The sequence below is a fragment of the Barbus barbus genome, assembly GCF_936440315.1.
Source record: "Barbus barbus genome assembly, chromosome: 27".
Taxonomy (NCBI): domain Eukaryota; kingdom Metazoa; phylum Chordata; class Actinopteri; order Cypriniformes; family Cyprinidae; genus Barbus; species Barbus barbus.
Genome location: NC_136755.1, coordinates 8,123,050 through 8,138,780, shown reverse-complemented (window position 1 = coordinate 8,138,780; position 15,731 = coordinate 8,123,050). Strand labels below are relative to the sequence as shown.

The 15,731-nt window shown below is 35.5% G+C and overlaps 2 protein-coding genes across 9 annotated transcripts; one reads left to right on the top strand and one right to left on the bottom strand.

Moving 5' to 3' along the window:
* Positions 1-869: 869 nt before the first annotated feature.
* On the bottom strand, positions 870-7,483 carry LOC306847377 (transmembrane protein 268-like). Of its 7 annotated transcripts, none has more exons than XM_079381294.1 (13): positions 7,172-7,477; positions 7,009-7,067; positions 6,655-6,704; positions 6,457-6,486; positions 6,063-6,216; positions 5,484-5,616; positions 5,034-5,128; positions 4,834-4,941; positions 3,822-3,980; positions 3,589-3,699; positions 2,554-2,643; positions 1,821-2,033; positions 870-1,187 (listed from the first exon to the last, which is right to left on the bottom strand). In XM_079381294.1, exons 6-13 carry the CDS (start codon positions 5,593-5,595, stop codon positions 1,023-1,025), a joined length of 1,053 nt encoding a protein of 350 aa, XP_079237420.1. In that variant the 5' UTR covers positions 5,596-5,616; positions 6,063-6,216; positions 6,457-6,486; positions 6,655-6,704; positions 7,009-7,067; positions 7,172-7,477; the 3' UTR covers positions 870-1,022. The 7 variants fall into 7 exon arrangements, with proteins under 7 accessions (XP_079237420.1, XP_079237422.1, XP_079237421.1 ...); XM_079381296.1 differs by having other exon boundaries at positions 6,063-6,213; XM_079381295.1 differs by lacking the exon at positions 6,063-6,216 and having other exon boundaries at positions 5,484-5,619.
* Positions 7,484-9,259: 1,776 nt separating this feature from the next.
* On the top strand, positions 9,260-15,434 carry LOC306846743 (sialidase-1-like). Of its 2 annotated transcripts, XM_079380331.1 has the most exons (7): positions 9,260-9,296; positions 9,405-9,517; positions 10,148-10,337; positions 10,419-10,681; positions 10,924-11,106; positions 13,959-14,178; positions 14,264-15,434. In XM_079380331.1, the coding sequence occupies exons 1-7, from the start codon at positions 9,269-9,271 to the stop codon at positions 14,482-14,484; spliced, it is 1,218 nt and encodes a 405-aa protein (XP_079236457.1). In that variant the 5' UTR covers positions 9,260-9,268; the 3' UTR covers positions 14,485-15,434. The 2 variants fall into 2 exon arrangements, with proteins under 2 accessions (XP_079236457.1, XP_079236456.1); XM_079380330.1 differs by having other exon boundaries at positions 9,264-9,517.
* Positions 15,435-15,731: the final 297 nt, after the last annotated feature.

Below are 15,731 nucleotides of genomic sequence, written 5' to 3'. Positions count from 1 at the left end.
TTTACTTTACAAGATGTTAACTGATGGACTGGAGTGGTGTGGATTACTTGTAAATTATTGTGATGTTTTTATCAGCTGTTTGGACTCATTGATCCATTGGTGAGCAAATGATGTAATGCTTAATTTCTGATGATGAAACAAACTCATCTACATCCTGGATGGCCATTTTCAGCTTACTTTCATTTATGGGTGAACTATTCCTTTAAGTAATCATTTTACAGTTTTGATTTGATGTAATACAAAATGTTGAAATTAATTAATGAAATTAATAAATGATTTAGAAGTATTCTTCATTGTTAGTTCATGTTAAATATAATGTTAACAAATTAGACCTTGCATGCACCCATATAATCTTGGCAAACATGGTAAGCAGTTTTTGGTTGTCTGCTATGGAGGGGCTCAGGGAGGATGTTCTACTCAAGCTCAGATTTGTCTACTGATGATTAAAGGCAAACTACATAAAAGAGGGAAAGGGGAGGAGGAGGAATGAAGAAAGGCGCTGGAAAGAGGTTGCTTTTATATCCTGGTAATAGACTAGATTAGATGGGCTTACTCCTCCCAAACTTATGTTTAATAACTTTATAACTATACAAATTGTTGTAAAGTGCTTCCGATAAAGTCAAGTCCTTTGGCCATACTACATTTTTGCTTGGTTGAATATCCTGTATCATCTGGAAATTTGCAAAAAAAAATAATTAATCAGAATCTCATAAAGAGATCAAGTTATGTATTAAAAAAAAAAATACAAGTATGTTGAACAAGATTTTGGAGAAGTGTGACAAACCTAACACGGAAGAGAAAAGAATCAACTCTCATTTCATTCTTTCATACATGGTAAGCATACCGTGTAAATAGAGAACCACAATAAGTCAGGAAACAAAAATATATATTTCACTACAGATGAAATCATAACAGTTTCAAGAGCAGCACGAACAGTCTGTGACTGACATTAAAACAATCATCCCAGAGAAATGGATGACTAATACTTTTGAATGTGAGATTTGATAGTCATGATAGTCTGTCTACCGCAGGACCTTCAGCTCCACATACTCACACAGACACAGACAGGAAGTGGAATGATTTTTCCCTGCACCTGAAGGCCGCTGGGGAGGAGCAGGAAGCTTGTTTGATACCAGCAGTCTGACATAAAGTGCACTGTAGGTCATGAGGAGCTGCTGAGCAATCGCCTGAAGAAAACAGTTGCACATTTTTCACTTGAATTGCTGTAAGATTCAACCAAAGACTGTGGTGATCAATCAAAGTAGGCAAAGGAAGCTTATTCTAAATATACTACTATTCAAAATATAACTAAAGCAGTAAAATTAATTCGACCATTTTTGTCCCCTATGAGAATAATTGAGTTGCATTTAATTAATAAAGATGTATTAAATCAACTTCAGTAGTCTAAGTGACTTTTTGCATAAATGAAAGAGAGGAGTCTTGTCTTCATATGATGCATAAACTAACCAATCAGAATGGTTATGCAAATGATAATTTCCATATAAATAAACAAATACATTATAGGAAAAGGTCTCCTAAACCTTCAGATGACCTGCTTGATTTTTCCCATTCATTTTCCTATAATGACAGTTATTGGTTTGGTGATGGGAAATATTATTATGCAGCCTTAACGATCAAGGATTTCTTAATATATTAAAAAATATATATGGTAAAGTACTATAATCTTCAATTGTTACCATGTGTTGTATTTGATAAATTTTAATTTTAATCAGCTTCCATGTAAAATTCTTATTCAAACCACCATTGGTAAGAATATAGGGACGGTTATTTGTATATTATTATTATTGATATTTTTTCACCTGATTAGAGAGAGTGGTGTCAGGCATCAAGCTGAAGTTTTTGGTGAGTTTCGAGTCTTCCCGTTGACTAGTTGATGCGCTTCGCTCTCGTCCCTCCAGCAGCAGCGGCTGCTCTTCTTCGGGAAGCTCCTCGTCCTGTAACCCAGCCTCGGGATCCAGGGTCGTGACCTCGGTCACTAGAACTAGGTGGGACATTCTTTTCTTGAGTTTGTTCTGCAGGGTGAAATGGCAACTTTGTGACGGTTTTTCTTTCTCTTACAGTGTTATTTTAGTATCAACATACTATTATAGTTTTATTCAAATTTTTCAGTTAATTATAGTTACAGTTTTAGTCATTTTGTTGTGGTGTTCTGTCATTTTTATTAGTTATTGTTTTTGTTTTAAATATGTCTATATAGAGTTTATTAATTTTATTTCAGTTTTAGTTATTTTAGTACATCAAGTAAAACTAAAATAATATTGAGAAATGATGCCTGTCAACTACCTGAAATTATTTAAATGTTTTACTTTATTTCAGTTAACATAACTGTTCTCTCATCATTTTTGTCTTCCTGTCTGAGTGAGACTAAACAACAGTAAACTGTTGAAGTACAACATTTGGATTTAATCTGCACTCTACAGTTGTTTGATGTACCACTATTTTTGTAGCACAAAACATTTGTGTATTGATTATTTTCAATGGAGCCCTGAAGCATCAGCAACAGAACAAATCAATGAACAAAAGCAAGCCAACCTGTACTTGATCCCTGACAAAACTCATGTTGTCCAGCGCTTCAGTCAGAGATATTAGACACGGGGACAAGTCCCAGTACACACAGAAGAGCTGCAGACAGAAGGAAAGATCAAGCCGTAGAGCAGTTAAACAAGTCTGTGCATGGCTCTATACACATTATCAGCTCCATCAGAGAGAATACAGAAGATAATAAACAAGATAAGGATGTAGCTCAGTACAGTTTACAATCTCTCTTACTCTCATACCACTAGACCATCAACCGTCACTCTCAACTTTCTGACAGAGAAATTCTTGCTTACTAATTCAGAAATCTTATTAAAGATGTGATATGCATGCAAATAAATTTGGTTAAATTTAAAGCTCATTTATTTTTCTCTATTTCACTCCCAGACAAAAAACAGGAAGCTTTTTAGCAATAATGCAAGAAAATTAAGAGCAAATGTGTGTAGCTGATGCTTCATATGTGTATTTTAAAGGTATAGTTCACACAAAAATTGAAATTCTGTCTTTATTTACACATCCTAATGTCTTTCCAAACCCGATTGACTTTTTTATTCTCTGGAACACAAAAGATTACATTTTGAGGATTGCTCATAACCAAACAACTTTGGCACACAATCATTTCCATTGTGTGAACAAAAATAACACTGAGACATTCAGCAAAATAAACAATGTCGAACAGGTTTGGAAGGCATGAGGGTGAGTAAGAAATGATGACAGTCTTCATATTTGGGGGAACTATGGCTTTAAATTTCTCATGCTGCTGCAGAGGATTATGGGAAATGTAGTTTTGAGAGTAAGACACAACATATACTGGTTAATTAGTAATATTTTCTGGCATGCTTGATCTCACAAAATGTGTACAAAGTACATCGCACAATCAACAGTGATGATCAATACCTGTTATCTTCTGCCATAAAACTTTAATAGACTCCTAACCCAATTCAGAAAGGCCTAATGAATGATGATCATGCTGACAAGAGTCGAGATACAGTATACAGTAAACACGCATTATATTAAGCACAGGAGAATTACCTGCAGTTTTCCTCTGCATTTCTGGACCCAGTCAGCCACTCCCAACAGCAGCTTGTATCTGACCATGTGCTCATTCACCCCCACCAACCGCACGTCTGTGTTCATGTTGATCTGAAACAGATACACCTCTTAATCTCAGCTACAATCAAATCTGCATTAAAAGGGAATATGGGTTTGTTTTTACAAGAAAGAGCGAGTGATGTGATCGGAGGTGATATGTCACATCAGCCCACCTCTTTGTTGCTGTAGTGAAAGATGAGGTTGATGGCGGCGGTGAGGATCACGGACACCAGACTGACACACAGACAGAGCACCCAGATCTCCGCTGTGCTGCCATCCAGGTACATGTGAATGGTCGAGTACACAGCGCACCACAGCACCACATACAAGACCTGCAACAGAAACGCAACATGCTGGATTTCCTAGTAGTCACCTGATCCTGAACCTGTAAAAATCCATTCACACCAAGTGCAATAACTATAACACTTAGTATAACTATGTCTGTAGCTATAAAGTTGTAATAATCATTCTAATGCTATGAGAATAGTGAAGTCTACACCACAACTTGAACGATATAACGGCACAGAGGAACGATATTGTTGGAGCATTCAAAACGGCAGACAACAAAAATAGCAGTGTTCAATTCAAATAAACAGAAAACTATCACCCAGTGGTGTGGTCACTAATATAGTTAGAGTTATAGTTATATTTATAGTTGTCATTCTTGGTGTGAAGTGCATTAGCTCATTTCTTATTTAAATGAGCCTAAATGAAAGGCATAAAAGCAAAACTACAATTATTTAAAAACGATGCTTAAATACATGTGTATTGTCCAAAAAAAGGCCTCAATGTACTGTTTTAATATAAAGGATTTTTACCTGTATTTTGAATTTTGCACTGCATTGTGTTGTGTTTTACAGTTAATGGATCAGGTCCGGACTGAAATGTCTGGGGTTTGTGTTTGTTTGTTTTCAGTGTACAATTGAATAAACATTTAAATGATTTATATTTGAATGATTTATTTAATTTTACTATTTCAAATTTATTTATTTAATTTCTCAGTGGTTCTAAAAACATTTCATTTCTTTAAAAGACTTGTCTAACACTTGTAGTTCTTTTGATTTTGGATTAAAATATGACCTGGGCCTATACATAACAGGTTCTATGAGTTTCCCATAGTCCTATTGGCTTTGCTCAGTGCTGGAATGTGTGTGACCTGCAATCTTTTTACAGGCTGTTTCTTACGGGTGCCATGATGACATTAAAAATGTTTGAGTTGAAAAGCAGGTATCTTCTGACGGATGGGTGGTCCAGCGCTAAACGAAGTGGACCCTCAAAGTCTTCTGCTGGAATCTGAAATAGATTTTGAACATTAAAATACAACACAGAAGTAAGATGTTGGTTCTTTTAGAAATCCGTCGAAATGATGCTGTAAATGTACTAGCCTGGAAGCCTTTGGTTTCCAGAAGAGTCCTGCAGTGTGAGAAGTCAAACGTGGGAGTGAACCATGTGGATGTGGACACAGACGCCACACACTGACCTGACAGAAAGACACCAGATGAGGTCAATTAAACAGTTTAAAACCCGAAATCCCATCTTTAATAGGCCGGTGTCTATTAAGAATTAAAAAGGAAAGTAATGCATTTGAAAGAAGTGGATTTACTGGATCACATATTTTTAATTCCTGTGGCCTTAAAAAAGATCTGCAGTATGACATGTTATGAAAGAGTCATTACAAGCATTTAATTCAGTACCATTGTGTCCTTCGGGCAATAAACCAGGACGGGTAAAAATCATACTGCAGTCACATTACCACTCAGTGTTTGATGATTTCAGTTAGCTGGTTTGTTGTTAATACTGGCAGAGAACAGGCAGAGAAACTGGCCAATATGTACCATTCCTCCATGTGGATGCTGTGCCTGGTTCTCCAGCCGTGACTGCCTGTCCTGTGGGGGATTCAACATCACATCTTTCCTCTCCATTACACTGCCGCTCCCTCTCCTCCATGGTGACGGCCACTGTCAGAACCTGCTGGAAAACACATGCACCCAAATATTACCAGACACTGCCACTGCAACTGCAGTTTGAGTCCCATTTCAAAGAAAAATATGAACAAACTATTCAATATGAGTGCTCAAGGCAAAACACCACATGGTGAAAATGGCAAATATAACAGATATCACCATACTTTTTTCATCACAGTAGATTAAGACAGTTGTTTTGTATTACAAGTTTCTGGAATGTTTTGTTGAAATATGCAAATGAGGCATTATCTAACTGAAAGATAGAACATAAACCAGTTTCATTTTGTTAACGTACTTTTTTTTTTTTACAGTGGGGGTTTTTGACTGGGGATTTTGGATTTCTGTTTTCATTACAACATAAATCAGAAAATACTGTCAACACCAGCAACACCCATACATTGGGCAAAATAGCACAAAATCTTAAAATAAAATCATGAAAAAGGTTTTTGCCTATAGTTTCTTATTCTGTGCATCGGTTGTTGATTGGATGTTGATATGTGGGTGTCACTCAATAGTGGAGGCAGATGAAGGTGAGCTTGCAGAGTCGGGTTTAAATGGCCTAAATGATTGGAGAAGTCCTGCATACGTCACCTGAAGAAGTCTGCTATTTCATCAGAAGATCCAGTTATAATATTGAAGGGTGAGAAGCAGATTTCACCAATTTTACAGGAGAGCCAAAAACTATTTTTTTTACCATAGTTTGATCTGACTGTGTACTAATTTCAATTGTTTATAATAAAAATTTGTACACTCATGGATGACAGTACTTTTGCCAGTAGAAAGAGCTCATTAAGAGCTTTCATTTGATATATATAATCTCCGTTTCACCAAAAATGTCACTTACGCCCTTCTGGTTCTCACTCCTCGATATGCACTATAACATATAAAGACGGTAAAGACGTAATGTTATGTATAATGTTCATAATATAATTCCAGAATTCTAAAGAACATATGCTATGTCATTCAAATGAGATCTCTCACAGACAAAGGATCAAACTTCAAATAAGCCAACAAAAAAATAACAAAGAGCATGATGGCAAACCTGTCAGGTCCCAGTTTGTCTCAGTCGATGCTTTCGGCACAGTGCACTGCCTGTTTAACAACAGGAAACACCAAACTTGCTGTTAACTTCTGTTTTTAGAGTTTCGTATACAAGAAAGCGAGGAAGATTTTAGGTTCCTTAACAGTAAAGAAACTGACAGCATTTCTTAACCATTTTTTTCAAAATTCTGTATGTTCTTCTGAGTCATTGTAAGTGGCTGCAAGCAGTGTTTTTACATAATATGCATTAATATTTGCATATATTATAGAGAAAATGCTTCAAAGAGCTGTTAATGTTTCACCATTTTGACCTGGGAACCCAAATCATGAAGGTTTTACAGCAATTTCAACAAACCTGTAAGCACAGCAACTGACACGATAGCATTCACAGCTGACGCCACTGCAGCCTGCAAGCTGAAGAAGATGATAGACACATAGATATTATACAGCATGTGTCTATATATATATATATATATTGCTTACCCTGAAAATGATCCCTCCATCTCATTCTCGCTTACCTTTGCTAGTTTTTAAATACAGCAAACATGTTTAACTGCTGAAGAACAGAGTGTGAATGTAACAGGAAACCCATCTCTTAATTTCTCTCATTGTGTCTGCCTCAGTTTCTTCTCAGTCATGCCTGCTGTTGCCACAACCTTTGCTCTTTTTTTTTTTTTTAGGCTCCTCCTACTTTTTTAACTCTCTTTTATTTATCTCTTCATATTTGCTTTGTCTTTCTCCTTTTTTCCCATCAGGCACCTCTCATGGTCTCGTAAGCTCTCTTTCTCTTTCACTCCCTGTGAGTGTGTCGTCCTCCTTTATGTGAATGCAAAACTGATTTTAAACCCTCCCCCTCATGCTCTTCCTCTATCTCTCTATTTTGTGTAGTTTCTTTTTCTCTCAGCTTGTGACTCAGCTCAGTCTGAACACATGACTGCAGGAATGTACACACAATTTCACAGACCCATGGCAAAATATGTGTGTGCTTGTGCTTGAATGTGTGTGAGCCCAGGAAAGAGAAAGAGACAGGAGATGATAATGTTATGGTCTTTCTAAATGTATTTACTGTTGCCAAAACTGGTGCTGGTCATTGAGTTTGTAGAAAATAAAACCGGTTTTGTGTCAAAAGTCCAGTTGAACTATTCTCTAGGAGTGGCTTAGTGTGTTGGTTTTATACACCTGGTAATAGTTTTAAATTAGGATTTTTTTGGGGGGTGAATTCCGTCCTCCTAACAAAAATGTCAGTTTCATTATATCTTTATAATGTTTGTTGGAATTTTTTTTTTTTTTTTTTTTTTTAGCTAAGGCTTTAAGGCCAGGGCAGAAAATATGTCAAATAAAAAGTATGAAAATAAATTTGGCAGTACACTAATGCCATCAACAGGCTTTGTTAAAAAATGCATAGTAATAATTGCAAGTAATAATTTGCAGTTAACATAAAAATGTTATATAATAATATGCAAAGACAAACTATTTGTTGTTGCTGTATTTAGTTATTTAAAAATATAAATTTGGTAGACTTGTTTGATAAGCGTTTATTGTAATGTGTTATGTTCTATGATGATGATGATTAATAATATAATAAGCAGCATGATGGAGACCAATTTGTAAAAATATATTTAAATTCAATTAAAGCTCATTTCAATTCAATTACATTTTATCTTCAGCATTAATATCGAAAGTAAGCGATCAAAATTGAAGATGTCTAGTGCAGCACTCAATGCAACACAGGACTGGTCTATATTAATGTGTTCGTTAAACTATCTCAAGGTCTTCTGATGTCTTACACATACTTTATTTATTAAAATAATATTGGTTATATCTGTCAAGATGTAGCCTACTTTTCAACCAACATCTTGTGGCCATTTATGGTATTCAAAAAACATAATCTTACAGATAGGTTATCAAAAATTAAAGAGGTTCAGTCTAAAATTATTAAAGACATTTGTGTGTGTAATAAGTGCACCTTTTGTGAAATGGACAGAATCGTCCCTCAAGCTAATGGTGAACAGAAAGCACACCTAGAAGATCAGTATGAACACATACAGTACTGATTAATCAACTTTAATCAAGTCAAATATGATCATGGACTCTGATACAGCCAACTCTTGGCTCTCTGACTCCACCTGCTGGGAAACAAAAGTGACCACAAGAACACTTGACCCATAGCATACAGTTAACGAACTGAACCCGTTTTGCAGGTAAGAAACGATGTTAATGTAGAAATATTTTGGTTGAGGTCGGTCTGTCAGCACTGGACTTTATAGTCCCAAATGCCGCAGAAGCGAAATTTTTAACAATGTGTTTTTATATATATATATATTAGGAGAAATCAAATTACGTAAAAAATATTATTACATATAATCTTGTATAATGCATTAGCCTATTATAAATATAATATAGGCTATTGTGTATAAATACACAAAAATGAAAATATTTGTAGTTTATTCATGAAATTTAACCAAAAATAAAAACCAATCAAGTCTACAAAGATCTTGCCAGTACATAAAACAAAATAAAAAAATACTCGCTTTAAAATATCTTAACATATTTCCCACTTCCGCCTTTTTTCTTATGTAAACTGACCGGCATGTGACTCTGACTCTGGCTGTCACATGACTCTCTGGTTAAAGGATCTTAAAGGTGAGTCTTGTGCTGTTTGCCATGTAGGTACTTCAGGATACACAAGTCTTATTAAAGGAAAGAAATACCTTAATCAAGAAATTGTAGCTTCTTATTTGCTTATTGCAGTCATATCTGCGCTGTTGTCGCTGTCTTTTGTTATTCCAATGGATTTTATTGGACTGTTTGGAGTTGTGCTTGTAATTGCGGTGCTGTGCGGCGCACGTGCAGACGAGCTTCAGGTAAATACATGACTTCTGTCACATGATATTGTCCTGTTCTGTCCTCAAACTGAAATGTTTTGTTATTAGTGCTTTTAAATACATACAGGTAATGTATATGCAGAATCAAGTGTGTAACACTAAAGTTTTATGATGCAAGTGATGCCTTACTTCAAATAATTAGTGTTTTTTCACCAGAAGAACACTGTTTTGCACTGACATGTTGTGCTTGTTAACAGATCTCATTAAAAATAATGATATTTACATATTTAGTTTGTTCACATCATCTCTTGCTTTGTGTTTTTATATCCCTGTGAAAAATGTTGTGCAGTCCAAACAATCAGTCACTTGCACATCAACCTGCACAAACTAAGATTATTGACCTTGTCCGCATTCTTACAGAGATACTGTGAAAGAACCAGTAAATTAGTCTATTTTAGAGGGTTTATTTAATTCATTTATTCATGCTTATATATTTTTATTTGTTTATTCATATTTATCATCATATTATTGTTAAATGCTTTTTTTTGTCCTAGAATAAGTTGCATTGATTAAACGTGTTGACGCAGAGTTTTGTCATGTGATTGTCATATGGAGGAAATTTTAAGTCAATTCTTTATTCCTTTGTTTTACTTTTGTAATTCCCCACAGATTGACCCACTGATATATGAGGAGCAGTTGCTATGGGTCGGCGGTGGAGCTGGTCAGGTCAGCACTTACAGGATCCCTCTGCTAACCTTCACGACGCGTGGAAGTCTGCTGGCGTTCTCTGAGGCCAGGAAAATGTCTTCCGCGGACATCGGCGCAAAGTTCATCGCACTGAGACGCTCCACAGACAAAGGTGCGCCATCCACTTTCACTACAGTTATAAATGGCTATTTTAGATGTAACTGAATTGCGATCTTTTTCGTATATCTCTCAGGAGTCACCTGGTCTCCCACCTCATTCATAGTGGATGATGGTTCTCTAGCAGATGGGTTGACTCTAGGTTCGGTTGTTGTGGATGAAGAGACTGGTGCTGTGATACTCATTTACTCATTGTGTTTCCACCGTTATCACTGCGACCCCTCCAGCACCATGATGGTGCAGAGTCTGGATGATGGGTTCACCTGGAGCGCCCCACGAAACCTCTCCGTTGAGCTGGGGGTGAAGAGCTTTGCTCCAGGGCCTGGCTTCGGCATACAGGTGTGGTTAGCGCTGTCTCCTTTCTGTTCCTCCTTCAGGGGAAAACTCAAGCATGGTTTATGACTTCCTGTTGTTTGTGATGCTGTTATGACTTCTTGGGTTATATAAAACTATATTTTATTGTCTATGTGCGGTTAAGTGTTCGTTTATAAAGGAGAACAGAAAAGCTGACATGGTACTTTTCCAGCAATTATTTTTATTTTTTTATGTGCTTTTAGTCCATCGTATGCTTGTGTTTACAGAAACGGTATGCTCCCAATGTGGGCCGTCTGGTGGTGTGTGGCCATGGATCCATTGCTGGTGATGGGGTCTTCTGCATCCTGAGTGATGATCATGGTAAATCCTGGAGATATGGAGCTGCCCTGAAGAGCATCCCTTACAACCAGCCTAAACAAGACCTGGACTTCAACCCAGATGAGTGTCAGGTAATATTAAAAAACTCAGCACACCGTGTGTATCTATACTGAAGTGTTACTACAGTAGTCAACATTTGAAGTGGATGAAAAAAGTTGATCATAGTATTTCTAAGACAAGAATGCATTTTGGTTTTAGGACAACTTTGATGAAAGGTTTTGATCCACTTTAAATGCTGACTAGTGTATATAATAATAATTAAAGGTGCCATAGAATGGAAAACTGTATTTACCTTGGCACAGTTGAGTAATAAGAGTTCTGTACATGGAAATGACATACCGTTAGCCTCAAACACCATTGTTTCTTCCTTCTTATGTAAATCTCATGAATAAAAAAGACCACTGAAAAATAAGCGAACCAGAACATAACACCGACTGTGACGTAACTGTAGCGTAACACTAGGTGTAGCCTGTTACATTACAGTACATAAGAGTTCACTTACCACGAGAGATGCCTGAGGATGATGGCAAATGATTTACAGATCCTGAGCACCACTGACAAGAATCTGATCTTGTAAAATATGTGTGGTAAGTACTGCCGCTCCATAGTATAAACAGAGTTCGTGCGATCCTAAATCTCGAAAGCGAAAGTGAAACTAAAAAGCATTTGAAAGCAGTTTTAGTGCCCAGCATATTAATAGCGGCTCCCTGATGCCCGCATTTTTTATACAGTATAATTACCCGACGATATAACTGCGCGAGAAAGTATTGAAATATATATTTTCCTCCTTGTGTTTCCTTCCTGTGAGCTACTGAAATGAGCCGCACTGTGAAACAGCCAATCAGAGCAGAGCTCAACATTATTATTCATGACCCTTCCAAATAAGCCAATAACAGACTGTTTCATTCTAGGGACAAATCCTAGGGTTGTAAATGCACAGGTAAAACTGGTTTTTGAGAATTTTTGCACTTACCTAAGCCACATACCTTCTATGTAGATATCGGAGAACAATTTAAAATATTGTATCAATGCATTCTATGGCACCTTTAATTGATTTTTTTAATTGAATGTGGCCATTGCAATGCTTTGTTTCTCCGAGTCATTTCTTACATGTTATGAAATACAGTATGTCTGACTTTCTGCTTCTGAGTGTCTCTTTTTGAGCCTTTTGAAGCCCTGTAAGTCAGTGGTTCTCAAGCTTTTTTACTCGAAGGCACCCCCTTTTTCTTACAAAAAGATGTGACTTTTCAGTTTACTCGTAATTTACTGGATAAAGATTTAAAAAATATTTTGTGCTTAAATTCTATGCTGTAAATTATTTTAGAGCTTGGTATAACAAAAAAATGTCTATTCATTATAAAAATCCCCATGGAGTTTTATGATTCCTTATTTTTATTACAGGTTTTTCCAAGGTGAATAGAGTAGCCTATTTGTAAGCTTGTTTTGTCTTATTTTAAGTCATTTTGAGGCCCCCTAGTGGGCCTGCTGGTTAAGAACTTTGTTCACATTGTTTACTTGCTGTAGGACAGGCACAGACTGTACAAGCATTCAATCACAGAAATGCAGTCATAGACGCAAATATTCACTAGAGGTGCTTTCAATACTAGCTATTTTAAATGTAAATATGCAAATTCCAAATTTAATCTAATTAGTAGTAATATGCTTGTCATAGAAGTTGCAAAGAAACTGCTGGTCAAATAATGAGAAAATAAGTTTTTGTTTACATTTATATATGCGTGTATACTGTGTATATTTATGTATATATAAATACTAACACATGCATGTATATATTTAAGAATTTTTGTTTATATATATATATATATATAAGAATATAAATGCATATACATGTAAGTATTTTCAAAATATATATATATATATATATATATACACTGTATGTGTGTGTAATTATATTTACATAATATATGTATGTGTACTGTGTATATTTATTATGTAAACAAACTTTTATTTTGGATGCGATAAATCACGTTTAATTGTTTGACAGCACTAGTGTGTGTGTGTGTGTGTGTGTATGTGTGTGTGTGTGTGTGTATATATATATATATGTGTATATATATGTATATATATATATGTGTATATATATGTATATATATATATATGTGTATATATATATGTGTATATGTATGTATGTATGTATGTATGTATGTATGTATGTATGTATGTATGTATGTATGTATGTATGTATGTATGTATGTATGTATGTATGTATGTATGTATGTATGTATGTATGTATAAACAGTAATTCATCGTAAAAAAAAAAGTGTTGTAACTATTTTTCTGGTATTACTGGATAGCATTTTACAACTTATGTATTTCATCAGGTGATATTATGTTATCTGAATGACCAAAATCTGTTTTATAATAGAGGTGGTAAAATAAAAGTAAAAAAAAGCACATGATGCATAAGAGTTCATCATAATTAGTCTGACCAATAAACATTGCCAATACTCAAATGTAGATGGTGCACAGGGTCAAAACAAACGGCATCAGGGTAACACACGTACACACGTGACACTAAAATAATGCAATATACACTCAATAAATAACAAAACATGTAACACCAAACAATAATGGTAACAAAAATAATATAATTGTATATATTTATATTTCTATATAATATATAAAATATCATGTGAAGTGTCACACAGGGACTTCTGGGTAATTTTACTGCCTTTCATTGTAAATTATATGGTAATTCATAGTTTGTCCAAACAAAGTAAAAAAAATTTTTTGTAAAATTACATGTGATGTGATGTAACATCACTGTAAATGGTAAGGTAATTTGCAGTTAACCAATTGACAAGTGTTTTAGTTTTTTTTTTTCAATAAAACATGCAAACATGTTTGGAACTTGCATCAGTTGACTTCCTATTTGACTTGACCTGCTCTCTCACGTCCTTTACAGCCAGTGGAACTAGAGGACGGAAGTATAGTCATCAATGTGCGCAACCAGAACAACTACCACTGCCGCTGTCGAATAATAGTGCGGAGTTTGGACGGAGGCGAAACTCTTCCTGTGGAGGAGCTGGTGTTTGACAAAACATTGATCGACCCCGTGGTCGCAGCTGGAGCCCTGCAGAAACAAGGAGTGATGTACTTCACCAACCCCTCCAGCAGTCAGCACAGTGAGGAAGAGCAACTCGCAAAGTATTACTCAGAAATATCAAAGTTAAAGCTTCATGGAAGATTAATTGTTATTTTCTTGGACAGGGGTCAATCTAACTCTTCGCTGGTCCTTCACTAATGGGACGTCATGGGAAAAGGAGGCAGTCCAGATCTGGGCGGGGCCAAGCGGTTATTCGTCTATAACATCACTCAAGGGAGATTCTCCTGAGGACAGCAAATACATTTATGTCATTTATGAAAAGGGCCATAAAGATTACTGTGAGACAGTATCTTTTGTCAAAATCCATCTATACGGAGGGAAATAAAAAATAATAAATACAAGTGGAGGAGCCAAGAAAACTGGGATATTTAGGAATTATTATTATTTTTTTTAGCCATGGTATCATCCTGATGCAAAGTCATTTCTACGTTTCTTTACATTACATCTGGTCTATGTTATGAACTGTTTTATATGAATTTCACTCCTGAAAGAATCAAGACATCCTGCTTCATTGTGAGATTGATCTACAGTATACAGCAATATAATACAAAAACAACCATGATTGCACCCACTGGTTTTTTACCTGTCAGTGCACACAACTTTCTGTATGTTTTGAAGTTCTCATAATTACTTTGTGCATCTGGTGAGCTGCACGTTGGTCGCACATGTGTTTTTGGGCCGATTTGATGGTTTTTAAACCACTCAGGCGCTGTTTGTCTTGCTGATCTTTTTATTTCTTCTTTTATTTTAGTGTTGTTTACAATAATGCAAATGAAGTGAATATTCATGAAGCTACAACATTCTTAAAATGGGTGTTTCCTACTTTATAACAGTGATTGATTTGTAAGTCTTGAATTAATATTTTGAATACAGAAAGGTGATTTCATTTGAATTATCAGGTGTTGCTTAAATTAATGAAGGCCTCTAAAATGACTGATATAAACTGGAAGACACAAGGGTTTAAGACACATAGACACTCTAAGCAAGCAGTGTTTGTTCTCCAAATTATACAACTGTGAAGTCAGAAAACCTCATTTTATATTGAACTGTGTCATTCATGTGCTTCAGGTTATATGGTTTTATTTACCCAGTTATTTTGGTAACATCTTACTGTAGTTGAATTTTAAATAGTACATTTAAGTTTGTGTTAAAAGTCACCCAAAAGGCTTTCACTTAATTAACTTTCATACTAACACATTTGACTTTTCACTTGATTTGCTGGATTACAAAGGGACCCATTTTATTGTTGAATAAATGTTTCTATTTTGATACAGCAGCTCCTTGTTTCTTTTAGTTCCAACCATCTCAAAGACAAATAAGAATACAGCTACCTTACGTTATATTTTAGTAGAGCAGCATTTCTACTAAATAATCAGAGACGACCACTAGAAGGTTCTTAACACAAATGCATCATATTTAATTACATGGTACATCACTCCTCACACAATAACTCATAGAGACTAAAACATCTCACACTTAAAACATTTTTTTTTCAATTCTTAAAAATGTTCTTGTCCTTCACTGATGGGAAGTTAGATATGTTTAAAGAACACATTTTTTGAAAGTAACATT

What these genes read in the sequence shown, in the direction of transcription:
- LOC306847377 (XM_079381291.1), bottom strand. Translation starts at nt 5,595, where the DNA reads ATGGAGGAGAGGGAGCGGCAGTGTAATGGAGAGGAAAGATGTGATGTT. An exon ending in TGGAAACCAAAGGCTTCCAG is followed by an intron (nt 4,942 to 5,033) that starts GCTAGTACATTT and finishes AATCTATTTCAG; the next exon opens with ATTCCAGCAGAAGACTTTGA. An exon ending in TTCACTACAGCAACAAAGAG is followed by an intron (nt 3,700 to 3,821) that starts GTGGGCTGATGT and finishes TATCTGTTTCAG; the next exon opens with ATCAACATGAACACAGACGT.
- LOC306846743 (XM_079380330.1), top strand. Translation starts at nt 9,269, where the DNA reads ATGACTCTCTGGTTAAAGGATCTTAAAGGTGAGTCTTGTGCTGTTTGC. An exon ending in CACGTGCAGACGAGCTTCAG is followed by an intron (nt 9,518 to 10,147) that starts GTAAATACATGA and finishes AATTCCCCACAG; the next exon opens with ATTGACCCACTGATATATGA. An exon ending in GAGACGCTCCACAGACAAAG is followed by an intron (nt 10,338 to 10,418) that starts GTGCGCCATCCA and finishes TATATCTCTCAG; the next exon opens with GAGTCACCTGGTCTCCCACC.